General features: G+C 36.6%; 2 protein-coding genes across 2 annotated transcripts in view; one reads left to right on the forward strand and one right to left on the reverse strand.

The window, feature by feature from the left end:
- Positions 1-21967, forward strand: part of Dcps (Decapping enzyme, scavenger) — a 44152-nt gene extending 22185 nt beyond the window's left edge. The window contains exons 3-4 of the mRNA XM_090387026.1: positions 12924-13148; positions 21517-21967. Of these exons, the coding sequence (XP_090243152.1) occupies positions 12924-13148; positions 21517-21795 (504 nt within the window). The 3' untranslated portion in view covers positions 21796-21967. The remainder of the gene's footprint in view (positions 1-12923; positions 13149-21516) is intronic.
- Positions 21968-22285: 318 nt separating this feature from the next.
- The window catches only part of LOC150076528 (N-acetylglucosamine transporter UNC93A-like), an 83270-nt gene continuing 77655 nt past the window's right edge, over positions 22286-27900 (reverse strand). The window contains exons 4-5 of the mRNA XM_090387378.1: positions 23703-23894; positions 22286-22356 (exon numbers count right to left, since the gene is read on the reverse strand). Of these exons, the coding sequence (XP_090243504.1) occupies positions 22286-22356; positions 23703-23894 (263 nt within the window). The remainder of the gene's footprint in view (positions 22357-23702; positions 23895-27900) is intronic.

Consider the following 27900-nt stretch of genomic DNA (forward strand, 5'->3'; position numbering starts at 1 on the left):
CCTTAGTCATAATTATGAGAGCATCCTTGGACTCGGGGGAAAGCCCCATGGACTGGAGATGTGCAAATATATCTCCAATTCACACAGGGGATCAAAGTAATTACAGATCTGTTATTAGTTTAACTTCTGTTCCTGGGAAAATAATGAAGATATCACCACTGGTTAAAAAAGCACTGCAGGATCATCTAGACAAGGCTGCAGTTATAGTTCAGACACAGCATGGATTTGTTAGAGAGTCTTGTCAGACAAATTTGATTGGATACTATGAAGTGGTCACAAAGGAACTGGATGCAAAAAATAATTTTGATATCATATACTTGGATTTTAGGATACGGTTCTGGTTCCTGGTTATAGCCCTGGATATGATTCCTAATTTGGAGAGGAGTATAAATTTTTGCAGAACTTTATTGTTAGCTTTAGTTCCTTTTGAAGAAATTTATAAAGTAAAACAGTGTGCTTTTAAGAAAACAGTTTTAACTATGTTTTTTTCCAAAAAGTGCAGGATACTCTTATAAGTTTATCACGGGAAAACAGCAAAGTAAGTAACAATGAATTTAGATTAAAAATCTAGAGTTGTGTATTGGCAAGATTAATTTTATGGACATGTTTGTAATTTTTATTTTTTTCTTACCGAATGAAGACAATATTTTTCTATTTATTTATTTTTATTTTATTTTATTTTTTTTTTTTTGCCCATTTTTTTTGTGTACAGGTAAGGAACCCTCATTATGTCATATAACGTACGTTTTGCACTGCGCCAATTTGGACTGTGTGTGTGTTTTCCTGGAACGTAACCCCTGCAAAAATCGAGGGATGACTATACCTAATGTTCATTATTACATACCTTGTATTTTTTAGTGTTAAATTTCATTTTGTCAGTTTTCAGTCCATTTTGGCTAATTATTGAGGTTGTTGTAGTAATATACATTATCACTCTCATTAATCACCTTGCTCACCTCTATTATTGTGAGCAAATTTATTATTGGCAAACTTACACTGAACTTAAATTGCCTACATCTTAATAAATATTGAAAACCATTAAGGGATCTTACATTGAACCTTGACAGATGCCACTTATCAGACCTTTAGGGTCAGTGGGTATTAATAAACCCCTATTTGTCCCTTGTTTCCATTTATCCATAGTAACTTGCCCCTAATGTTGTTTGTTCCAATTTGTATCACAGTTGTTTATGCGAACACTATCAAAAATTCCACTGAAGTGTAAGATAACAAAATTATACTTGTGACTATGGGTCACATGTACCTAAGTCTATCTATTGCCTTATATTTTCTACCAGCAAATACCAGTCCAGCAAGAAAAACTTAACACACAGAAGCAGTTGCTGCCTCATTCGTAATAGGAGTACATATTACAGTGTGATCTCTGTATGTCCCACCTTACTTTAAAATAGAAACTAATGGTTTAAATGATCTAACTGTCCAGCTGGGTGATTTCGGTTAGGTGATTTTGGCAATCGTGTCTTGTGGGGAAACAATCATGCTGATCAAGTGGACCCTTACCTAAACCGAGAACCACCTAACAATGCTTAGTAATGATGTACATTTACCAATTATTATTTACACCAACTTTTCCATTGACTTATCTATGTGCGCAGCAATTTTGTAACCTATATTACAGTGGACTGTTACCAGAATCCCATTACAGAGCAATACATTACATTTTACATTTATTAAGTTACAGGCTAAAGCACCTAAGTATCCCTGTAATTTCCTCAATGGAATGTCATTTGGATGGAATATCAACCACTAGCAGTACCTGATTTAACAATTGTGCAACAATATGATTCTGATGAGCACTAGCATATATAATTGAACCAGTATTAAAAGCAGCAGAAAAGAATATTTCATGACAGCTGCAGATATAAAGATCTACCAAAAGTATAGAGGAATGATGAATGCAGATGATCAAAAAGAGAACAAAATCATGTGGAATAAATTCCATCATAAACCCACTGTAGATAATCAAATACAGCGGTGCTCAACCGGTGGTTCGCGAATCCCCAGGGGTTCACACTAAAAATTCTATAATGGCGTCTGCTTAGATTTACATATGTATATTATTGTAAATTACAAAATAAAACTAATAATAAACAATAAAGTAAACTAAAATTAAATAAAGTAAACTAAAATTAAATAAAGAATTGCCATAGAAAAAAACCACATCTCCCACAATTCCTTATAATTAGTTTACTATCTTACAGTATATCATGTTAAATAAATGTTTTGCATACTAAATTTATTTATTTATTTATTTTTTTTATTCTCAAGGACCATTGTTATGTACAGGTACTTTTTTTTTTTTTTTTTTTTTTTTTAAGAACCTAATATAGTACTTAGTATCATGCATGGGTTGAAAAGATGAAAGAAGATATTTGTTGACATTAGACTTGAACTTCTGTTGATTGTAATTTTCAGGAAATACATAAGAAGGGGACTTGTTCCAGAAAATGGAAATTGAATGAATAAATGAGGAAGAAGAAAAGCTTGTTCGGTGAGTTTGAACTTAGACAGTAAAAGAATGTTGACTGGTTGTGGCACATTTTCTGATTGCTTTGAAAGATAGAGAGCAGGAATTAAAGAAGCCAATTCAGGAGAACAGTGCCTGTGGAAATATCTATAGAAAGGTCTATGAGACAGAGGGTGGGGAGACTGTTAGAGATGAGACTGTTGTGCGGGTAGCACAGTAGTATCGTCACGTCCTCCTCACACCGGGTGGAAGAGTGGTTTGAATCCTGTCTATGACGTGAGGAATTTTAATGGGCTTTTTTCATTCTGTGGCTGAGTTAGTCATTCTCAGACACAGTTAATATATGGGTAGATGTGATCACTTATGGGTGACCCTAATATCATAATTTGGGGTTTTTTTTTTTTTTTTTGTTAGAGATGAGACATTAATTAAACTAACTGCCCTCTTTTGAACGGACTCTAGAAGCCTGAGAGAGAGGTTTTGGGGTCACCGCCCCAGATGTGGGAAAAATATTCCGTGGTTGGCCGAATTTGCGATTTCTACTGAGTCAACAACAGTTTGAAAGAAAAGTAACACCAGGAGAAAACAAAGTTTTTTAGATGCAGAAGAAGCAATATTTGTAATGTGCTTTATTCCAAGAGAGAGATTAGAAGTCAGAGTAATCCCCAAGATCTTGCCTAGAACTCAAAGCATCATCGAAGATAAACATAGGAGCAGAAGAATCTTTTTTTTTTTTTGCGAGATATAAGACAGGACTGAGTTTTAGAAGGATTTAAATTAAATTTATCTTTGCCCCACTGGAGAATTACCTGGAGATCAGCATTTAAAGAAATGGTAGTGGATATTCGAGAAGTTGAAGCTGTTTGAGCAGGGAAAGGTTTCCCAAACTGGAAGGTGGAATGCAATGTGCTATCATGAGCAAAACGATGGATAGGATTTCCAGTCAAAGGAGGATGGTCATTAATATATAAGAGGAAAAGAGTAGGAGAAAGAACTGAATCTTGGGGAACACCAGCATTAGTGGAAAAGTTAGAAAACAGAGAGCCGTCTACCATTAACCAGTGAGCGGTCAGAGATAAAACTGGATACCCAATTACAAAAAATAGTTGGCAAACCATAGAGTAGAGCTTATTTAGAAGATCTTTATGCCAAACACGAACGAAAGCCTTTGAGATGTTGAGAGGAACTGCTTGCGTTTCACCCAACTTTTCCATTGAATTTGTCCTAGATGGGTAACATAAGCCAGAATATCACCAGTGGATCAACACTGACGAAACTCATACTGGCGATTGTTGATCAGACAATGTTTCTAGATAGTTTAAGAGTTGGTGGTTAATTGATTTCTCCATTACTTTAGAAAAAGTAGAAGTAATTGCAATTGACGATAATTGGATGGGAGAGATTTGTCACCCTTTTTAGGAACTGTCTGGATATGAGCAAATTTCCAAGCAGAAGGAAAAACACCTTTGGAATAAGTGACAAAGAACAGAAATGAGCTCAGGTTTTGAGAACAAGTGGAGAAATACCATCAAGATCTGGAACTTTCTTAGCATCAGATTCATCAAAATCCTTCTGACATCCTTTTGACAAGACCACGAGAGGCATTAAATGGAGTTTACTGGGAATGGTTTGAGGTGATTACGAAGATCATCAATACACGAGTTGGAAGAAAAATAGGATGCTAGCAGGTCAGCTTTATTTTTGGCTGATGTAGCAACGGAATTATCTGGTTTTGACAGAAGTGGGAACAGAGATTGGCAAAAATTGCAGCCAATAGTTTTGGAAAGAGACCAAAATGGTCAGCTACCATTGGACAAGAAGCAAGTTTTCTGCTCTTAGCCTGTTCGAAATCTAGTTTGGACTGATTAATAACTGCTTTACAAAGTATAAATGATGCTTAATAATAATTTTTGTTATTACACTATGTTGCCTTATAAAAACATACACTGGTGTGCAAAATTTAAGGACCAGTCAGGTTTCACCTGTAGCTTCTCACAGGAGTGGCCTGGATATGGCCATACCAAAAGCATACCAAAGGAACCTCGTGAGGTACAGAAATGATGGAAACAACACCGACACAACAACGGAAACAAAAAACGGTACAGAGGGACTTTACACAGATATGTATAAAGATATTATACAGATATGTATATGCTGCCATGATACAGATGTATTACTGCCAAAAATGGAACAGAGGGAAGAGGTGGTCCTCAGTAGGAGATACGCCACCCCTAATGTTGATGCAGGCGTTGCACCGCTTGTCCAAACTTAGAACAATGTTGTTGATAAGTTCTTGAAGCAACATCGTCCATTTCTCTATCAGCACCATCTTCAGCTGGGGAACATTTTCTGTTGGGTGAGGACGTGCCGCTAGGCATCTCCCCACAGTGTCCCATATGTGTTCGATGGGATTTAGATTGGTGGAATGGGCAGGCCAATCCATACGAACAATATCCTCATTTTCCAAAAGCATATCAACAGCTGCAGTGTGATGGGGTGTGGTGTTATCATCCATAAACACAAACTCAGGGCCAGTGCACCTCGGAACAGACACATGTGGGGAAGGATTACCTCAGTACAGTAGCGTGCACCGGTTACAGTACCGCCTTCCAGTATCTGGAGTTGTGTTTGTCCATCCAAGGTAACGCCTCCCAGACGAGAACATCTTGACCCCCATATCGATCTGAAGGGCCATAAATTCAAATTGAGAAAAGATGGTTGTGGAATAGATGTGCGTAAATTTGCCTTTTGCCAGTGGATGGCTGATTGCTGGTACAAACCCCGATATCGATCCCTTTTAGTGATGTTTGTGGGGTGATGCCGTGTGTCAATCTCTCTCCAGATTAGCTGACATCCCGAATCGTTGCTGAGACTGAATCTACTCATCAGTAAAGAGTACCTTAAAAAGATTTTGTGGTTGTAACCTTTAGAAATAGTGTTGGTCCTTAAGTTTTGCACACCAGTGTAGTACTGGAAATATTTTATAATAAAAATTCAGAAATATACAATTTCAGATAATATAGGCTTAGTAGTTCGCTTTAAAAATATTATGTTAAAGCAGTTCACTAAAAAAAAATTTACTTTGAAAAGGGTTCGCGATAAAAAAAAAAAATGTTAAAAGGGGTTTGCTAAAAAGTTTTTTACGTTGAAAGGGGTTCGCGAGTTAAAAAAGGTTGGGAACCACTGATATAATAGAACAGTGGTATCCAACCTATGGCTCAGGAATAATATTTATATGGCCCTCGGGGAAATTGAACTAAAAAACAGCATTTTAGAGAGTCACACCACTGCATATACATGTAGTCCAGTCTAGTGCTGGCATATGTATACTAAATACAATTATATATGTATGAATCTTTCATATTGTGAAATTCTACTATTTTAATATAACTTGTTCATTGTATTGAATTATTATTAATTTGTATTGCATTAAAAAATCATCCTTAAAAATGTTCCAAAACAGGAAAATCGTTTTGGAGTGTTTTTAATCAAAGGTGGACTGAAGACTATTTCTTTATTGAGCACGACGAAAAAGCAGTGTGTTTGATGTGTAAGGAGACTGTCAGGTTTTAAAGAATATAATTTAAAATGACACTGGTTCCAAGCATAAATCTTATGATCAATATAAAGGAGCATTGTGATAAGTATTCAAAATTACAAAACGAATTAAGAAAACAACAAAAAACACTGAAAACTTTTGAAAAACTTTTGGAAAACATAAAACAAATGATATATTTTAGTGTGGTGGATGATACTGATGTAAATGACACAATCCTTATCTTCATATGTGGAATTAATGATAATTTTGTACCAGTCTCTCTCTCTCTCTGATCAGAACACCAAGTTACTGTATGTTCGAAACATATAGTACTTTGTTGTACTGATCAGATAAATACAGTGCACATATTGTCTTCCATTTGGGTTAAGATTCCATGTTTCTACATCAGTTACAGTACCATGGTTATGTCGGAATATGGCTCGATTCGTTCAGAACTTCCCTCACTGCTGCAACTATTAAGTACAACGTGAAACAATGTATACAAGACTTGTATAAGAAGAAAGGATTCTGCAGGAGTGAGTCCTTAGTCACACTTTGTTTACAAAAACTATCAAAACAATCATGGAAGTACTTGCAACCACCCACAATAATAACTGTTATATATAGATGCTCTGAGCATTTTATGTCATTCTCAGTATATGAGAATGATTGAAAGGCAGTTAAAGTGCTATTACAAATATAAGTGGAAGGGTGTGTGTCAATAGATACTCCCTATTTCCTTGAAAACGACCTGCACTAGTGTCTGCTGTCATTGAAACTTACATTCAGATCTTATCTTATTCTTGAATTATATACCTGAATCATCTAACTACCAATTCAAAATCAAATTAAATTTGTAGAACTTTCCCTAGACCATAAACTAACATTCCTTGGCCACGTTAAGCAACTAAGAGCATGTTATTGTTGATTATTATTTCCATAATATTACAGAAAATGTTGGGGGATAAGAATATTCTAGACCTGATCATTACCTAAAAAACTAGATTACATTGTATGGATCATAGCGTAGGAACCATTTATAGGAAGTGATTACAGTTCATAGTTGGAAGATGAAGAAAGTGGTTGCAGTTAACAAAATTAAAGGATATAATAATAATAATAATAATTTATTTATCTCTATTTTATGTTACACTTTTTTGGGAGATAACAGCAAAAAGGGAGGGAGAACACATAAGCCAGTGGCTTTTTAGGGAGTGTTCCCTTAAAAAATGATGAATATACAAATATACAATTGAAAAATGTACAGGTAATGTTCAACAGGAAAGACATAAATAAATTTGAGTTTTTTTTTATACATTTCTATACAGAAGACTTCAAAAAGCATCACTACTTATAACATCATTGTGAACATTTTTTTACAATTAAGTGAGGAGAGAAAAGGAAAATGATGAGATACATGCACAGAAATTTACAAACTATTTGCCAACTGCTTCCTTTAACATTTGTACATTATTTCCATATTGGTGTTTATAAAATCCAGCAGTTGAGTAGAAGGCAATTTGAATCAGACATCCCTGGTGATTAGTAGTTTCTTGAATTGATTTAGTGAATTGACATTTTTGATTTTTGCAGGAAGTTTGTTCCAGGTTTTAGCACCTCTGTATTTTATGCTTTTCTGACCTATGGCTTTTCTGAAAAGCGGAATCTTCAGGTTGGCTTCATTTCTTAGATTGTATGATATTTCTTCTTCGTCTGTGGTTATGAAAAAGGATCTGAAGAAAGGGGGAAAGTGCTGTCTTCATAGTATAGTAAACAAGGATCACCTCGGCTTTCTGCAATAGCTGGTAGATGCTTAGGAGTTTCACTTCCTTTTATCTCAAACTAACCGATGCATTCCAGGGAAGGCCCAAAATTGAACGAACGCATCGATTGAGAATGGAGTTGATTCTCGCAAGGTTTTCTTGGCTGGTGGTACCCCATGAGATGATTCCATAGGTGAGGTGCGGCTGAATTAAAGAAAGGAATACTTGTCTGAGAAGAGAAGTTTTCTTTCGTAGGGTTATCATTTGTTTTGCCCAACTTTGCTTATCATCTAGCCAGATTCCGAGAAACTTGGTTTCATTCACCCTTTCAAGTTGTTTTTCTTTGTACGTCTAAATCAATATTTAGTGGTTTGTTTTTCGTTCTAAACACCATATATTTTGATTTTTCTGGATTCAGTATAAGCTGATTCTTTTGAAGCCAATTATACATCACAGAAAGCAAGGCAGAGATTTTGAGTTGGAGCTCATTAGGGTCTTTATCTGTGATTAGGATGGAAATATCATTGGCATACGCTACTAGGTGAGAAGATGGAAGAAGAGAGAGAAATTCATCGATGTAAAGAACAAATAGGATAGGTCCAAGAAGTGAGCCTTGAGGTACTCCCCTGGAAAAATAACAGATGTCGGAGTATGATTGATTTGTTCTTACGATAAACGGCCGATCGGCAAGATAGTTTTCAAGGAGAAGGTTAATTTTCCCTCTCAAGCCCAAGGTTATTGAGTTTGTTAAGTAGAATAGTATGGTTTATGCAATCAAAAGCTTTAGATAAGTCATGAAACAGTGTTATAGCATAGTGACCCTATATGGTATTTAAATTTAGAAAAGGGACTGTAATAGTTCAAGATGCTATAAGTCTCTTGTCGAATGGACAGATAGTAGAGGGAGGGTTTTACAAAGTAGCTTAACTTTTGTTAAGCTGCTTTGTAATTACATTTGTGAGCACCATAATTTTAGAAACTAAGGGAAGATAAATGCTTCAAATTAAAGGGAACACCTGAAGTTTTGTTGAGCTACAGCCACATCTACAGGTTTTCAATATGAACGCCAGTGATTATTCAACAAACATTGCACTGAAAATCTAGTTCCTTTCACACTTTATGCAGTGTTTCAGGAGTTACTTTTGTTGTGGCAGCAGCACATGGAAGACTACTGTACAAATTGGAGCAGTATGGCATTATGGGCAAGTTGCTGCAATGGATAAAAGGGTGGTTGAGTGGGAGAAGACAGAGTGGTAATTAATGTACATTGCTCTTCATGGACTAATGTTATTATTGGAGTCTCCAGTAATGGTTCTGTATTGGGCCCATTGTTGTTTTCTGTATTTATCAATGATATTGATGAAGGTATATCAGGGTAATATCTAAGTTTGCATATGATACGAAGGTTGGCAGGGTTGTTAATGACAGTAATGATAGTATACTACTACAACAGGATCTAGAAAAGTTGAGCAGGTGGGCTGAGAGGTGGCACTGAAGTTTAACATTAACAAATGTAAAGTACTGCATATGGGTAGCAGTAACCCCAGAGTAATGTACCAACTGTGTGGTACTACACTCAGGGTAGCAGAGAATGAAAAGTACCTGGGGATAATTGTGCAGTCAGATATGAAGTTTTCTGAGCAATGAAGACAGGCTGCAAGAGTAGCTCATGGTGTCTTGTCAATGATATACAGAAATTTTGCTAGCAGGGATAAGGAGCTGATTGTCTGCTTGTATAAGACAATGGTCACGCCACACCTAGAGTACTGCATACAGGTCTGGAGGCCTCAGTTTAAGAAGGACGTAGAGCTACTGGATCAAGTACAGAGAAGTGCAACGAGATTTTTGGTGAGCGGAACAACGGATTGCTCTTACTAAGAAAGACAAGTTCTGAAAATTGCAGCATCTGGAGTCGTAGGTACCTCCAAGGTGGTCTAACTGAGATGTATAAGGCCTTTAATGGTTTAACTCAGTGCTGATGGGATTCTTCCTCTTGCTCAGATTACTCACCTGAGGGGACATAAATTTAAATTGAGGAAAGACAATTGTAGAAATTTGCCTTTAGCCAGCGGGTGGTTGATAGTTGGAACACACGTCCATCTGTCTCTCATAGTGGAGGTCAAAAACTTTAAGTTCAAGGCAGAACTAGACACGCATTTGAAGTGAATGGATGGATGAAATGAAGAGGATTTTTTTTCCTTTCTGTTTTTTTTTTTTTTTTTTTTTAACTGATGCTATGTAAGCTTGCTTTCTTGCATCATTGTCTCTTTTAGTAACGTAAATTGTCCATCACGATCACCAGGCAGAATATTACCAGAAACATTACTCAGAGCAATGGATAATGTGAGAACAAGCAGAGGATTGTGTTCTCAATGGTGGTAGCCATTTAAGAGATATCATATTGAAACACTGAGTAGTGTAATGTAAATGCTTTGATTTATTCTATTGAACTGTAATAACAATTAATATCTTTTCCAATTTGCACAGTAGTCATTTCATTTTTAAAAGGTAGTAGTTTTTGCCTAATCCTGTATGTACATATGCAGTCCCCAAGGTCAACAAACAAATGACATATGTTTATATATACGTACTCCAGAAAAGGTTAAATAAAAGAGAATTACAAGTTAATTACTGTGGTCAGTAACCATTCCTCTGCATTCAAATGGGAAGTAATAAGAAATATCACTCATGAAATAATATCAATCAAATATTGTTTGATATTATTTTGTTTGTAATAATTTGTTATTTTTAATACAGGTCGACCATTACTAATCCGGTTTCACTGCTAATTCGGACATAATTTCCACAAACGTAATTTCAAATTTCTCGGGTCGGCGCACCAACCTGCCACTACTGTTTTGGTGGCATTGGTTGCAGCATCAGTTGTTCGTGCAAACTCGTAAACACTGGCAAGCCATTCCCACTTGTTTTTCTGCATTTATTATTATAACCTGCTCACGTTTAATCCAGTGGTATATTCGAGCCGGTACGCACCGGAACGATAGTCCGGTACTTTTTTCTAACTGTCATAATAGAAAATCATTAAATTTATACACTTAATATTATGAACCAATGGCATAATCAAAAGGGAGGGAGAAATAATATATATTTTACCCATTGCTACTAAAAATATATATTAATAGTAATCTTTAAAATTAGATTTCTTTAAAAATTTATTTAAAAACAAAAATATGAATTTTGCAATGAAACTTGAATGTTTCTTACTAAAATACAATGTACTTTAAATGTACTGATAAAGAGATCCAACAACAGCAAGTTTGTTTTTTTATTAAACTACACGGTGCTGGTGCCTCTGTATAGCCAGGTGGGAAGGAGCAGCAGTGTAGCACACGCTTCTTGATTAGACCGGGGTTCGAACCCATCACCACCAAATACGGAGGATGCAGAAAGGTCGGGGAATGACCACCGCATATCCCGGAGCAATATGGCCTTAGTTGCTAATGCTCCTAAAAACCAAATAACAACAACAACAAACTACACGGTTCACCATTGGAATTATGGAATCCAAATTTTTTATGTCCGAACTTGGTTGGGGTCTCATCGTTCTGCTGTTGACCAACAACCAAAAAGGGAAGTCACACAAGAATACGTAGTCGATCCTGTATTGGAATTTCTATGATTCTTCTGAACAGTATTGTTTATATTATTTTGGAGTTTTTGTTTTCGCTTTTGGCTTTTCTGATTTTTGAAATTTTTTCTCTGTTTTTTCCTTTTGAAATTTTTATTTAATAGTTATAAATAAATACCGAACAAATATCTTTGGCTTATTTATTTTCGCAAATGAAAAAGCATAGGTAACTATTTGTAGTTAATCAACGAGCATTCTGGTACTATTTATTTTTTTAGCAATGCATCTCTGATTTAGCCCCAGCCATGGTTGCAATGCATAAAGGAAGTGCCTCTCGTGGTGTAAAGCGCAATACACTGTACATTGTCCATAACAGATAAAGTTGAACTTCTGAAAAAACTCTACAGCGGTGTGTCTGTGAGAAGTTTAACTCTGCTTAGTTGTAAATCCAGCAATTTCTCTCAGTTCCTCTTATTTTAATTTTCTTTTAGCCATTCCTTTTTAGATTTTTTTTTTTTTTTTTTATAACATGCTTGTACAAATTTGCAGAAAAACACAACACAATGTTATTGTTTGTTTGTTATTGGGTTTTTAGGAGCATTAGCAACTAAGGCCATATTGCTCCGGGAATATGTGGTGGTGACGGGCTCGAACCCTGGTCTAATCAAGAAGCGTGTGCTACGCACTGCTGCTCCTTCCCACCTGGCTACGGAGGCACCATGCAACAACAACACAATGTGATGGATAATACAGCCCGCCAATGAACTTGTTTTCACAAAATCTCCAATGATACTGACAAACTTATTGCGACATTTGAGAGTTTATTTTATCGCAATTAGTTTTATTGCAGCGTGTGCAATAAACGAATCACAAACGACCTTCATATGTATGCTGTAGCATCACATGTACATGGCCGACACAGCTTCTCAAGGAATAAAGTAACCTACTGGGCCATGTCGGCCACATATATGCAACATAAAAAAAAGTCTCTTTTTTATATATTTTAAGTGAAAAAATGACAACACTGACATTACAATATTTATTTTAGAATTACTAATCAAATTATTTGCCAAATATTTTTTTGGCCCCTGGGGAATTTTTTTTCTTAATTAAAACTAGCTTTGTAGTCAATGTGTTAAAGGTAGGATGAAGTGGTTAGCTGTTGGTTAAATTGTATGTGCTAAAATAACCACCGGTGATCCGGCAAACTCACTAATCCGGGACCCCACAGGTCCCAACGCTGCTGGATTAGTGACGATTGACCAGTATAAGAGAAATTTATACTCCCTTTGTAAAGCATTGTACTGTTTAGTGATCAATAAAATATCATTCAAATATGTTTAGAAATAAATAATTTCCATTTGTACTTGAGACAACCAAGGCCAATAGAGGTTACAACTTTATTACTAGTTTTATTGCAGATAATTTACCAGTGCAAGTTATTTTATAAAAATAATTGTTGATATTTCTTAAATGGCTCTCATTTATGTTTTTCACAGAGAATTGAGTTATCTGATTTCATTTATTTATTTTTTTATTTTTTAGTGGGTATATAACATACTGGATCACACAAATGAAGCTGATAGGATTGTCCTTGAGGATACTGATCCTTCTGTAGGGTTCATATTGTTGCCTGATATGAAATGGAATGGACAGCAAATCAGTGACCTTCATCTTCTTGCATTAGTACACAAAAGGGGGATACGATCATTAAGGGACCTTACTGAAGAACACCTTCCTTTGCTTAAAAATATTCGAGAAAAATGCACCGTAAGTTTATTTTCATAAAATTTAAAACTTTTCAGTGTGGATTTTGTGTGTAACAGTATGGTGGAATGTTATCTTATTCCTAATTACTTAGGCTAGTACTCTCCACCTTCTGTATGTGGCAACATACCTAGTCAATATCTGAGATGCTCAGGAAACACCCAAGGCCAAATTCTGTTTTGATGCATTTCCTTTTCTTCTGGCTAGATGGCAGTGTGTATTAAAAATTTCCGAAATTTTGCAGGATTTGTACCAACACATTAATAGTGTGGCCACGAGATCCCCCATCAGTGCATTTTTGGCCAACTGATTATAGAAATTTCAGAAATAATGTGGCAAGTGATTTACACTGTCAGATAGTATGTTGCATATAGAAAATGATATACTGATGTTGCACCTGCTATCATTCCTAGGAGGAGGCTATTCTAACACAGGCACCAGCTTAAAAATAAACAAATTCTTGAGATTGCATATTACTATTACTGCAAGTGGTTGTCAGACAAATGTATATTAAGATTTTTATTACAACACTACCTGCTTTTTAGAACATGATTCACAACAAAAAACTGCAGTACAGTACTATTGAAAATGCATAATACCATGTCATTAACTGGCTCTGGCCAGTCACAGCAACCCATAACACCTAAGTTATCCCCAATCTTAGGTGCCGATGCTCACTATTAGTCATCAGTATTGTACATAGTATTTAATGGTAATATACAAACAAATTTTGTAACACACACAAAAACTCATGTTAATTTTTGGTTGAATGAATAAAAACCTTTGAGTCATTTTTTTGTGCATTGGTATATTTTTACACTCTATTGCACTGTAATCAACGAAAATATGCTTTGCAATTATCTCTTTTCTAGCTTCTGCCCTACACCATCTTAATTTCTGTTTCCTTATATTAAATTTATTATAGAAAAATAAGTGAAGCAAACCATAAGAAATAGACTAAGAAATCCAGCTTGGCGACTAATATTTTTCAGATCAGTCTGGTGGCTGATGGGTTGAACTTCTGGTTCTCTGTTTTGTGATCGTTGTGGTCCCTACCAAGGATTGTCACAACTTTTGATAAAGGAGCGATACGTGGACTTTATGGACACTATTATTTTATGTAAGGAATTGTATTAGTTGAAGGAATTTGATGAAGAATACCCAACATGATGTTCAGCCTTCATTAGAATAGCACTTAATTTAAAGTTTCTTGAAGAGCATTTTGTAATTAGTTTCTTATTCCATCGATACAGCAAACTTTATCCTTTTTTTTAATTGATCAGGGAAAAATAAATAAATATTTGAAGATTATTCAGTTATGAAAAAATACTGTTTATCTTGTATGGAGTTTTATTTGCATTCACAGTTGTTCTAAATCAGTTGTTTATATCTTGAAGAATGATTGTCAGTTTAACATTTCTTTTGCTTTTCCAATTTATTTTATTTCAGTATGCTATAATAGTTAATATAACATTTATAATGAAATTTAAAAGCTTTTAATTTTCAGAGAATGCCCAATGGACAGCACGGTATCATTGCATGAGTTGAATGATATCAGTTGCTGTAGAAAGTTAGAATTATATGAATTTAACAATAACATGAAGCCGCTTCATCCATGGCGACAACATTTTGGTCATTAATTATCCATAGGTCCGTTATATCCTAATAAGCAAGGTGATGGAAAACTGATGTTTTTACCTCATATGGAGTTTACTGTACAGAAGGGTTTTTTTTTTTTTTTAATTGTGGTTACTAAACCTTGAAGAAATTGTTGAGACCTGTTTTAGCCTACTGCAAGATCTATTTGTAGGTAAATGCTAATTATGTTTAATTTGATGTATTAGCACATAAGTGCATATGGCTTGGGACCAAGAATTGTGTAGAATCAAATGTGAATTTGGCTGATGCAATCCCCTCTTTCAAAATTATAGCAAGGTAAAATGTTGGCAGTCAGAATAGAAAAATCTCTCAAACCACAGTTATATCCCAGCGGTCCTGACACGTTAGCACCACTTCAGATCGGGAGGGGGAGGGTTCAGAACCAGTTCCATATAACAAAGCTTTTCACCTGTGATATGCCATTCAGGTTAATGTCAGAATTGCATGCAGTTTTCAGTAGAGATTATGAAAATGCCCATTCTAAGCCTGCTATTTGAAATTATTATTGACAGTAGAAGCTCTACTCATATAGTATCTAACATTAATAGGCATAAGGCACGAGAATTTGCTCCATCATCAAAACAAGCATTCTGATGTAACATTGGAGGAGGAAAAGTAACAATTTTCCTGTTATGCTAGAATAAACAATCATAGAAAACTTATATAACAAATTTCATGATTGATTGACCTAGTTCCCACAAAAAGGGATTTTGTAAGTTCTTTCATTCTCTTTGGTTATATAGCAATATTCATGACTTTGGCTGAAGGAGACAGCATACACTACTATTGTTTTTATGTTTTTCGTACTCCATTATTTTATATTTTGTGCATATGAAAATTTTGAAATTTCTTTAGTTCATGACTTAAAAAAAATTTATGTTCATATTCTGATAAAGAAACAGGTATAGCCTTATGTTGTTCTGTTGTCACAAATTTAAAAAAAAAAAGTTATGACTTTTGGTTGTTATTGGTTTTGAAGATACAGTAACTGTTTTACCGTCACTTTAACGATGTAATACAGTTTATAACCTTATGAACAAGAATTTTTGACACCTCACATGCAATTTAGAACTCATAGCTCAATCTTATGAACTTTTATTCAGCTTCATCACCTCACCACACATGACTTTTTGAGAGTAAATTGAAAGAGAATGGAATACAGGAAAGTTCATTTAAACTGTATTCACTGTAATGGAAGTTTCCACTATAATAAAAATATTTCTAGGTCCTAGCCATCTTCCCTTATTGTTAGTGCCTTCTAAGGCTTATCTGAACTGAACAAAATAGTTTTGGTGAAAAATTGAGTATGTATTATTTTCAGAGTCCACTTATGCTAAAATTGTAAATACAGTTATAGATTATTGAAAATTTAAAAAAGAATGCAATATATATTATGCCCTCTACATTCTTCACATTTTTGATTTAAATCATATGCCCCAGCAGCTAAAATCTTCGCTACTGAGCCAGCAAAATATCCAAAGAGACGGTGTTCAGTTCAGCAGTCACATTTTCTTTGTCCTCAACAACCTGAAATCTCTTTCCTCTGAGGACTGTTTTCACCTTGGGAAAGAGGAAGTGTGCTGGTGGTATATCGGAACTGTAGGGTGGATGGTTGATCTGTACAATGCAGTGTTTCATCAGAAATGTCTTCACAACAATTATGGAATTGGCAGGGGTATTATCATGCAGTAAGCACTAACTGCCTTTCTCTTGAAATAGTGGCCTCACCCAGGGAATTTTTCTTTTATTTATATAAAAATCCCAAAAACAAAAGATATTAGAACCTATAGTACTTTATAACCTGAATGGGTTGAAAGTTGAGAAGTTGAAAAAAGATACTTGTTGATATTAGATTTGAATTAGATATAGATTGTAATTTTAAGTAAATACATGTGAAGGGAGGTTGTTCCAGAAAACGGAATTTGAAAGAAGAAAAGTTGGTCCTGTGAGTTTGAAATTGAAGAGTAAAAGAATGCTGACTGGTTGCGGCACACGATTGGACTGGTTTGGAAGAGAGGGGAATTACAGAAGCCAATTCAGAAGAACAGTGTCCATAGAAGTACAGCCACTCCCTGACTTACATAAGGGTTGCATTCCACTGAACTCTACGTAAGTCAGAATTTCCCTAAATGCTTATGCAGCAGTCGCAAATTTGATTGAAGCAAAAAAGAAATGTTCGACGAACATGTAAATAGAATTATTTATTCAAATTTTTTATCTCATGCGCAGGAAAAAATTACAAAAAGAGAGGAGACAGGCATAATGTCAGCAAGTTTAACCTTTCGAGCATCGTTGCCAGAATTAATTCTCTAGCTGATGAGCACGCCGCTGCGGAGGTTGAGGACTGTGGAGATTTAGAAGGGTTTTTTCCAACACATCACAAAATTTCTCTGCAGCTGCAGAATTGCCACTGACAACTTCACTACATACTTTAATGTTTTGGAAACCAGTGCGATGCTTGAACCTATTAAACCACCCGTTGCTTGCCACACTTGGCTTGAGGTTTGCCGTACTTACCCGTAATATCTTCATAAATACTACTTGCTTTTGCTTGAATGGTAATTGAACTCGGGCACTTGCTTCTGAATCTGATGGCGCCTCCGTAGCCAGGTGGGAAGGAGCAGCAGTGCATAGCACACGCTTCTTGATTAGACCGGGGTTTGAGCTCATCACCACCAAATACGGAAGATGCGGAAAGGTCAGGGAATGACCACCGCATATCCCGGAGCAATATGGCCTTAGTTGCTAATGCTCCTAAAAAAAAAAAAACAAATAACAAACAATAACAACTGAATCTGATTTTCTATCCATATCATTAATAGCTTTTCCATCTTCGATATAGCACCTGAACGCTGTTTTGTGATCACTGTTGATCCTTTAACACGTTCTTTTATATATCCTTTAAAATAGTATTTACTGTTGAAGTAGCAAGACCTAATTCCAAGCAACAAATGACAAACTTTGTCCTACTTCGTACTTCTTAATTAATCATCTTCATTTCTAAATTAATTGTTTTGTTTCCTAGCATTGCCAGCACTTGTACTTTCCATTGTCCCTTTCCCTTCACCATTGTAATAAGTAAATAGGAATGAAGAGAAGATTCTGAAAATTTATTTGTTTTTTATATGATTGAAGATTTCAGTGAAGGGAAACTCATTTTACTGTAACATAAAAACCCACAATTCCAGTTATCGGTATTATCACAGAAAACCCCAATAAAGTGGAAAGGAAAGTGCAAATTGTTTTTATTGTTTTGTGGTAGTGACCTCCAGAAATGTGTTTTAGAAAAATATGACCTAAGCGTTCAACATTGATTCTTATAATGGAACATATGATAATGATGAAAAGGTAGTGCAATTTCCATTATAAAAATGACTTTTAGAGAGACAAATAGGCTTAGTTATATGGCAAAAATTTCAACTTCCAAGGTCTTGGAACAAATTACCAAAAAAAAAAAAAAAAAAAGTGTTATTGGGTTCACATTGTGATATTTTTAGGATACCTCTATTTATTCCTATGGGATGCAAAATACTTTTCCACGATTTTTTTTTAAAGTTTGCACTGGCCTGCAAAAACTTACTTAAAAGTCGAGTATTACATTAGCCAGGGAGTGGCTGATATTTATAGAAAAGGCATGCAGCAGAAATAGAACATTTATGAGACCGAGAGTGGAGAGTCATTGTAAAAGATGGGTTATTAGTTAACCTGACTGTCCTCTTTGAATGGAGTCTAGAAGCCCAAGAGAAGTTTTGGTGATACGGCCCCAAATGTGGAAAGAATATTCCATGGTAGGGCAGATTTGAGATTGTACAGGGTGTCTGTTTAGAAGAAAAGTAACATCAAGAACAAAAGAGAAAATCCAGTTTTTTAGATGAAGAGGAAGCAATATTTGTGATGTGCTTATGTCAAAAGAGATTAGAAATCAGTTTAATTCTTAATCGAGATATGTGATCTTGTCTATTAATCTGATTGTCATCAAATATAAGCATAGGGGCAGAAGAATCCTTTTTTTTTTTTTTTTTTTTTTTTGCAGAATATGACAGGACTGAGTTTTAAAAAGATTGAAATTAAGTTATAGTTGCTTATTTAAGTTATTTTTGACAAGAAACTGACATTTCTACAGCATATTCATCAGCTAAAGACAAGATACATAAAGGGCTTAGTGCATTTGTGTGCCCTTTTGTCAATTTCGTGAGTGCTGTACCATACTCTGGCTCTACCAGGCTTTTGTCTGTTCTTAACTCAATTACGGTACCCAAGTTTATGCTTCTGCTAGAAATAGTGCACTTGGATGGTTAGATCCAAGCCATCTTCTATGCCACTACATCCCTACATCCCCCATTCAAAGCCTCTGTGTTGAAACAAATGAACCATATCTTTCTCTTTGATGTAAGCAGTTGTTCTTACAGTATGCTTTTAAATTAAATTTCCCGCCTGATCATCCCACGTGGACATCCGTTTTTGAGCCATGATGGGAAAATCTCTACAAGAGCCGTTGGTCTGCTAACCACCCTTTTGGTATTCGAATCCAAGACTGTTAAATGAACTAAATATGATGGCAGACAAGATTGCCCTGGCACCAAGGCAATTCCTTCCACCCTGGCATGCCTATTTTCCAACTGTGACTTCTCCCTGAAGTCTAGGAGAAGGCAAACACACTACCAGCTGTCTACCAGCAACTCTTTGCGTCACATGCGCAGTATTCCAACTTTTTGCCAGTCTACACTAATGGCTTGAAGTCGGAATTATATGTGGGATCAGCTATTGTTCTTCCATAGAAAACATTATCCAATAAGATTCCACAAGAAGCAAGCATATATACTGCAGAGTTGCACACAATTGAAATAGCCGTTGATCACATCAGAGAGAGTGATTATTAAAAGCATATGATATATACTGATTCATCAAGTGTATTATAGGTTCTATTATCAGTGAGGTATAACCCTAGTCTTAGCCATCTCAGATTCAGCAGATGCCTTTTTCTCTTATGGAATCAGTTTGACATCTGCTTCTGCTGGATCTCAAACCACATTGGGATCAAGGGAAACATATTAGCTGATACTGCCACAAAATCTGCAACTCTCCTAAATAGCCATTGCCTGCCAGACCCCTATACAGAGTACAGGCATACCAAATTATACTCCCAATGGCAAGATTCTTGGCATGGACAGGTCACAAATAAACTGTACCATAGTTTAGTTAGAAACACATCTCTGTGTCCTGTTTTTACAGAAGCACAACGCTTGTTTTTTTACCACTTTTAATAATCTAGCTGAACCATTTACACTCAGATTTTAGAATTAATTTTTACATAAAGATTTAAATTTATATATTTATATTTTATTTAACTTTAATCATATTTATCATCTTGACATGGTAGCCTGTTTATAGGCTACCAAAAAAATATTTATTTTTGCCTTTATATGTTGGCTTGATCTTTATGGACTCAACTGCCAATGTGCCATTAAACACCAAACCAAAGCCTGGCAATTTGTCGGTATGAAGCCCATGCATTGGGGAAGGAAAGGACCTGACAGAGTCTCAAGAGGGAATGATTTCTGAATGACTAGGAAGGCTGGGGCCAACCTCTTACCAGCCACAGGCATTATCAACTATTTGAGGGCCACCGTAGTGGATGCATGGCAGGAATGGTCTGAAGAGTGACACACAACCAGCCAAGATCCCAGGACAATGAGACCACCACTGGTTTAACAGTTGAGGTGAATGGCAGTTGGCAGCACTTGCTGTCTAGGATGTCCCACAGAGATGTGTTTCTGAGCACACCATCCAGCTGAAGCCCTTGCAGAAAGGCCTATTCCATAGGCCCCTGTCCAACTGTTCAACTCAACAGTTGGACAAAAACAGGCCAGTGGTGGTGGTATCACAATTTGAGGAATGTTTTCATATACATTACTGGGTCCCCCAACCTCATTGAATATGCCAGATCCTTCTTTGGCATTGTTTCAGACCAAGTTTTGCTCTATGTGGTGACTGTATCCAGATGGTACCGGACTCTTACAACAAGACATCCCGTGTGAAAGCCCCCATTATGCAGAAATGATTCGAGAATCATGTCCGAGCATTTTGTATGCTCCCCTGCTACCGATTCCCCAACATCAAACCCATTGAACATTTTGTGGGATGCAAGTGGAACTTAGCATTCAACAGTCCATGCCAGTGCCTCACTCCATTTCTAAACACCAGGATGTTCTTCTGTTCAACTGGTGTAGGATACCTGAAGACATCTGCTGTCTTGTGGACTTGATCAAGTGGTTATCATGATGAAAAGCAGCCGACCATGTTATTAGGTAGGTAGTCATAATGTTTTGACCCACAAAGGTGTATATTGTTTGCACTTAGACATTTTCCTGTTTTTGACTAACATGTAACCCAGAAGTATTTTTGTAAATGGTGGTTTTTTTTTTTTTTTTTTTTTTTTTTTTTCAGGAATATATCCCCTGTGATTGGCAAGGGATTACTGTATTTGTAATTAATGACACTTCTGTAGGCAAAGTTATTCATACCATTATGAGATAGATAGATAGATAGAGAGAGAGAGAGAGAGAGAGAATTCCAATTATGAATAAAAGGGAGCTGAAGAATTCAGAATTCAGCTAGGCTTTGTATTTACATTTAAACCTCTTTACCATTATACTATTGCATTTAATATATAGGTGGAAACAAAATAATGCTTTTTATTTTAATTTTTCAGAGAGTACTTGAAGAGAAGTACAACATTCCAGGTCACAGATTGAGGATATATTTACATTACCAACCATCATATTATCATTTACATGTTCATTTTTCAGCATTATCATATGATGCTCCTGGTAGTAAAGTTGAAAATGCTCACTTACTTGATATTATTATAAATAACATTGAAAATAAGTCAGATTACTACCAGACAACTATGTTGTGTTTTACTCTTCGGAGCAACGATAAAATGTTTGGACGATTGAGTGAAGCTGGTGTTTTCAGAAATTTACCATAAATACATCAAGAATCTAGATTTGCAATGAATGCTTTTAACTCTTTAGATTTCTTATTTGAGAATAAAATTTCTTTTGTTCATACTAAATATCTCTTTAATCACTATTCCTTGATACCAGAACTTTTTAGCACTCCCATTCCTTTCTTCTTTTCATCTATCTTCCCATATTGCTGTTACCGACTTTTCTTTTTTACATGTTTCTGAGATAGCATTTTATTATATAAAAATGTTTCATCAAAAGTAGATAAACATCCTTTATACAGATGTGAAAAAAATAAAATAAAATAAAAGAATATTGTCTTTTCTGTTTTATTTTTTAGGGAAAATTCTCAGTTTGTAATATTCCCTATTTTAACAATATTTGTGTGTTGAATAATATATACATATTTTAATAGCAACAACAAATTTCACAGGCTTGCAGTGCAGTTTACATTATGCAATGTTACTTATTTTAATATCTATTTTTATTTTTTTTTTAATAATGCTGCAGTCATGCATAGTATAACTGATGTGCATTAATCACTGATTCAACATTCTTCTCTATCTGATTCTTCTCTCTATCTTCATAAGTACACACATTCTCTTATTTAGTAGTTTTGGAAGTCAAGCTATTGTTTACATAGAGCAGGGGTGGCCAACAAGTTGGTCACGGCTTTAATTTCAGTCGATCACGACGAATTTTAAATAGCTTAGCCAAAATCTAAATATTATTATTATGCACCCCACTGCATATACTCTTGTTGCCACGCAGCATAGTGAAAATTCATGCAGTTACGTTGTGGAAAGCATAGTGTATGTGTTGAATTCTTATTTAGCTTACTTAATATTAATAACTGGACATACTTATACCTTAATTTAATACCCTTTGATTTAAAATGAATACTACAAAAAGAGTAAAACATATCATTTTCATCAAGAGTGGGAACTAGAATACATTTTTTGTAATGATAAAAGAAAAATGTTTTATTTGCAATGCTTCCATGGCTTAAAATACTCTTCAAGATCTGCAATTATCTCGAAATACTGTGATGCGACGAATCGAAAAAATGAGTGAAAATTTGAGCAAACAATTTCGTGCTCTCATTGCTAATGGTGTATCCTTTTCTTTACAACTGAATGAATCTACAGACGTCAGTGATACAGCTCAATTGCCCGTTTTTATTTGTAAGGTTTTTGATGATTCTGTCAATAGAGAAGACCTGCTGGATATGGTTTCGTTAAAAGAAAAAACTAAGAGGTCTTGATATATTTAACACATTCAGAAATTTTATTGAAAAAATTAAATTACTGCTATTTTAAGCTCGTATCAATAATAACAGATGGAGTTAAATCAATGATGGGGCATCTTAACAGATTCATCGCATTGTGCAAAAGGATGACGAATTCCCAGATTTTTTGAGTTACCACTGATCCATCAACAAGTGTTAGCCAGCAAAAGGTTAAATACTAAAAGTGTTATGGACATGGCTTTCGAAATCATGAATTCAGGTCATCAGAGGACAATCTCTTCAAAGGAGACATTTCAAAATGCAACTCAAGTAAAAAGGTAATGGCACTCAAAGAAAGTGTTTTTATTTTTCTTAAATTGGACAAACGGAAATCCAGAATTCATTTTTTTTTTTTTTTTTTTTTTGACATGTATTCTGCATTTGGTCAACCAAAAAAAAAAATTTCGTTGTACAGTATATCTTTAATTATGAGTCTATAAATATAGAAAAGAGAAAAGTAGAATGTAATTTATCAACGGAACGAACAAAAGTTTAGCAAATTGGAATAGATTGCTTATAATTTGTGCCATTATACTTGGTATAAAGATTATGTATCCTTATTGGTTTTAGTGACTTTTTGTACAGTTTTATCTATTTTTGCATTATCATCTGTATCAGCATTGTTCTGCGAAGATGTGCAACGCAAATGTATTTCAATGGCTAAGTATCCAGCCATACCTATGCCGAGAACTACTAACAAAATATACATCTTCACTGACGTACACAAATATTTGCTGTAGGCAAAAGCAATTATGAATCCTAAAGATTCCCACAGACGGTAATTAGCAAATGCAGCCTCTTCGTTTTTGGGAAAGAGCACACCATATAGAGCTGAAAAATGGAAAATGCACAGGCTTTACTGAACTTTCAAATTAAGTAAATATTGATTACAAATTTACATAATAATTTTCATAAATAATGCAACTAAAATATTCAGGAAGTTTTGTAGAAGACTTCAACGACAGTACATTTAACTCAAACCTTGTTTAATTACATGTTCAACAAGGGTTTTTACACATGAATGAAATAGGCAGTTGTTGGAGATGTGAACACTGAATTCAAAACTTAGTGGGTTTTTAGAGAAAATCATATATATGCTTATTGTATGTCTGTCCAAATGTAACAACTCCACACCTAGTGGACATGGACAGATTTTCATGAAATTTTATATTTGGTCCTGTCTCTATTCGGTTTGCCTGCACCAAAGACAGATGGGGAAAAAAAAAGCCCATGAAAGCTCCTGTGGCATGGATGAGAGTTGAAAATGATCCAAGCCTTTTCCCCATGGTGTGAATAGGATATTAATCATAACGATGAACATAGAGAGAGGGCGGCTGGTCTGCTGGGGTTTTTACCCCTACAGTAAGAGGCGATCTAGCCCAATGAGGGTTGTTCCATGACCTGTGTGGACTCTCGACACCCCAAATTATGATAGACGTTGGTTCACGCAGCAAACCCAAGCTTTGCAGTCAACCACAAGCCTTTATGTTCAACTGCTAATTGTTGTCTACACCTGTGGTGTGCGGTTCACCTTGCATGACCATACCGGGCATTCTTTTCACCTTTTTGTATTAACACTTTCCAACTGATGAAGGGTAACCGATGCCTGAAAGCTATTGGTGTATATTTATAACTTATTTTTACTTGTGTTTCTTGTTAAAAAAAAATTTTAATAAACCTATGTTCCCTTATTTTCTCAGTAAAACAACCTCAATCTCCTTATGAATTCTGAGAACAGAGGCCTCTAACTTAGTTTGTACCGTTTTTGGCCAACATACAGTTCTAAAACTGCAAAAAAGCTTCATCCTCATAGCCCAAAGGAACCAGCTTCTCAGGATTGTGCATCAATGCAAGACTCACCATGTCATTCCCAAGGGAATGACATGGTGAGTCTACAGAGCTCCGTTTCACAACGAACATGCAGCGTGCCTGTTGTAACTGAAGTTACCACAGGCACGCTGTCTTCACCAAGACCAGCAAAGACTTCCATATGCATGAGCTCAATAACCTGATCCTCTCTGTACATTCCAAGGCGATCAGAATCTTATGTAACAAAGCAATTCAGGAATCGATCGTTATCGCTCTCGCCAGCAACATAATTTTAACAGTTTAATTCAGGAGGCCCGTAACACCAGTGCCCTACAAAAAGCCGCTACTGCGGACTGCTCTGTTTGTAATAAATTTGAGCGACAAACACATCTGATGAACAGTTGGAATGACTCACTCTAGGGATGAAGTTTGCAGTTCTCCAGGGTTTCCCAACAGAGATGAAGGTTGTAGTTGCACTTTGATGTTTATCTGGGTCGAGTCCATCTATACTGTGGGAGTGAGCAGCCGTGGCCAGCGTTTCCCTGAATATTTGCCAGTTCGTCTTGTTGACCACGAACCTATAGGTTGTTTGCCTGTTAGCTGGTTGCATGTTTATGGTCCAGTGCAATTGGAAGGTTATTACCTGGTGGTATGATGTGGTCCAGCCATGAGATATGCTGTGCTATGGATCTAGTGGCCAGAGTGATAACTATTGTGGACTCCCACATGTTGCTGGAAAAGGTTGGAAGATTGTTGGGTTGGTTGAGTATTGCATAGTTACTATTTCAGAGATATTCCTCTAATCGTTCGCTGTGGATACCACGTCTTTCTTCAATTTGGCTGAACGACACTGGTGACCTGCCGTTTGCATCAGCAGCGACCATGATTCTGGCATTTGGGTATTCTTGTGAGATACTCTGGAGATATCTAGTGGTTGGGAGGATATCTTCCCCAGGCCGGCAGTAGAGAGAGAGAGACTACGTAGAAGTCCCCTGTGGGGGTGGTCATTGTGAGCGCACGCTGCCCAGGAAAGACGATAGTGAGAAATTTTAGTGACCGTATACTCAGGGTTTCTGACCATGATTGCAGCCCATAGGGTTTCCCATCCATCTGCACTGCACTATCTTGTATACTATGGGGTATCCCCTGACCTCTGTCCCATGGGAGTAAGATTCTTGGAGTAAGATATCCAGATTCTCCTCATAAGCCATTTTCTTTATCTGTGCTGCAACTGCTTTTGCTCGTTGGGTGTTTATCGAGCAAACTTGACTGGCGATATTGTATGGCTTATGGATAGTCCCCATAATTTATCCTTTGTTGGAATGTACTCTTTGCTTTGTTGTATACTGCACATTTGCTGTCCCGGATGGAGTAGTCAACTTGTAGTTTCTGCGGCTTGCAATTCGTGCAGGAGAGTGGGCCCTGTTTCTTGGGACATGAGTTGAAGTCGTGCCCCTTCTCCGCACAGTGGTCGCATGTTGGTTGGGCTTGGGTATAGGTATGTGTTGTGTGCCCGAAGCGACAACACCTGTAACATTTAGGAACAGCCATATCTTCTCTAAAACGGTGCTGCCACAATTTACGAAGATCCTGTTGTGCTGGCTTACTGTCTTCTGTGTGGTTGGGGCAAGTTCAGCAAACCAGTTTACACTGCTTCCAACTCTTGCCTTGGTTTGGTATTTAGAAATAAGACTGATCGATTCCTCTTCCAGACGATTCAGTTACAGGTTCTTACTATATATTTCTTCCCTCAGGGCTTCTGGGGTAAAGTCTGTATCTGTGCCATATATTATTATGCTGGCCCTTTACTCCCTGGAGGGGCCGCTTCAAGTCCTAAGTTTGGTATCTTAGGATGTTCAGTATCCTTTTTGCATCTTTTGTGTCCGTCTCTATTACAGCGCCTGTGCTTCGAGTCTTCTGAACGGACTTAATTTTGGTTGTCTTGAAGTCTTCAGCTAGGTTCATTATCACTGTTCTTAACTTCCTCACTTGTGTGTTGTTGGTCCAGATTAACTGGTCTCAGAATGACCAGATGTGGCTTTGGCAGCAGCGGTTTTTGTTTCCATTCCTGGTAGGTTGAGTCCTTCCTGATTGTTTGGCAGTTGTATTCCTCAGTGCAGCGGCATATGTAGGGCACGCTGTAGCATTTTGTTTGCCCCTACACTCTTGATAGGCCTGTAGTTTGGCCGTTACCTTTTCTGCAACAACATATACATTGTGCAGGACGGTTTCCAGTTTCGTCCAGATGCCGATGATGTCAGCCCTAAGGGTTGATATGATGCAGCTTGAGGACTCCTTAAGTTTGTTCTCTAGTTCTATGCACAGAGCCAGCATCTGCTCATGAACAGTGCCCTTGGGGAGGGTCGGATCTATTGGTGTCTCCTGTTGTTTCGCTGTCTTTGCGGTTGACCGATATGGATCCCTGGGGCTCCTTAGGTTCCCTCTGCCATCGGATTTCCCTTTCCGATTTGGGAACTGCCTGTTTCTTCTTCCTCTTGGTTACCAGTGTAGGCCGGACATCTTCGGTATTTTCCACTACTTCAATATCAGATTCGTCATTTGTGGTATTGGTGGTTGCTTGTTGGGTGCTCAATGACCCTTCAGTTGTATTGGGTCTTGAACCTGTCGATTTTGCATTTATATCCATGGTGGCTGATTTCGTTCCTAACTTAGGAACATTTGCTGTCCCGGATGGAGTAGATGAGGATAATCTACTCCATCCGGGACAGCAAATGTTCATTAATGAGGATCATACGAATTAACGTGATTTGTGTCAAATACGGTTGAAGAGGTTACAAAACGATAAAGTTTGAAATCAACCACAAGTTCGTGGCTCAATTACTAGCCTCTCAGGACAATGATTGGGCTAACCTCACAGTCATGTGAAGGGGGGGGGGGGGGAAGACGCCCAGGTGAAGAAACAGCCCTAGAAGGACTGGACTACTTTCTGTCGGGGTTTTTGCAGCTGCAGAAGACTGGTGGCATCCGCTTTTGCACTGCACGAACAGGAGCGAAGATGGAATCCGTC

The sequence above is a fragment of the Mastigoproctus giganteus genome, chromosome 13 (genome assembly GCF_048544385.1).
Source record: "Mastigoproctus giganteus isolate SK-2022 chromosome 13, ASM4854438v1, whole genome shotgun sequence".
Taxonomy (NCBI): Eukaryota; Metazoa; Arthropoda; class Arachnida; order Uropygi; family Thelyphonidae; genus Mastigoproctus; species Mastigoproctus giganteus.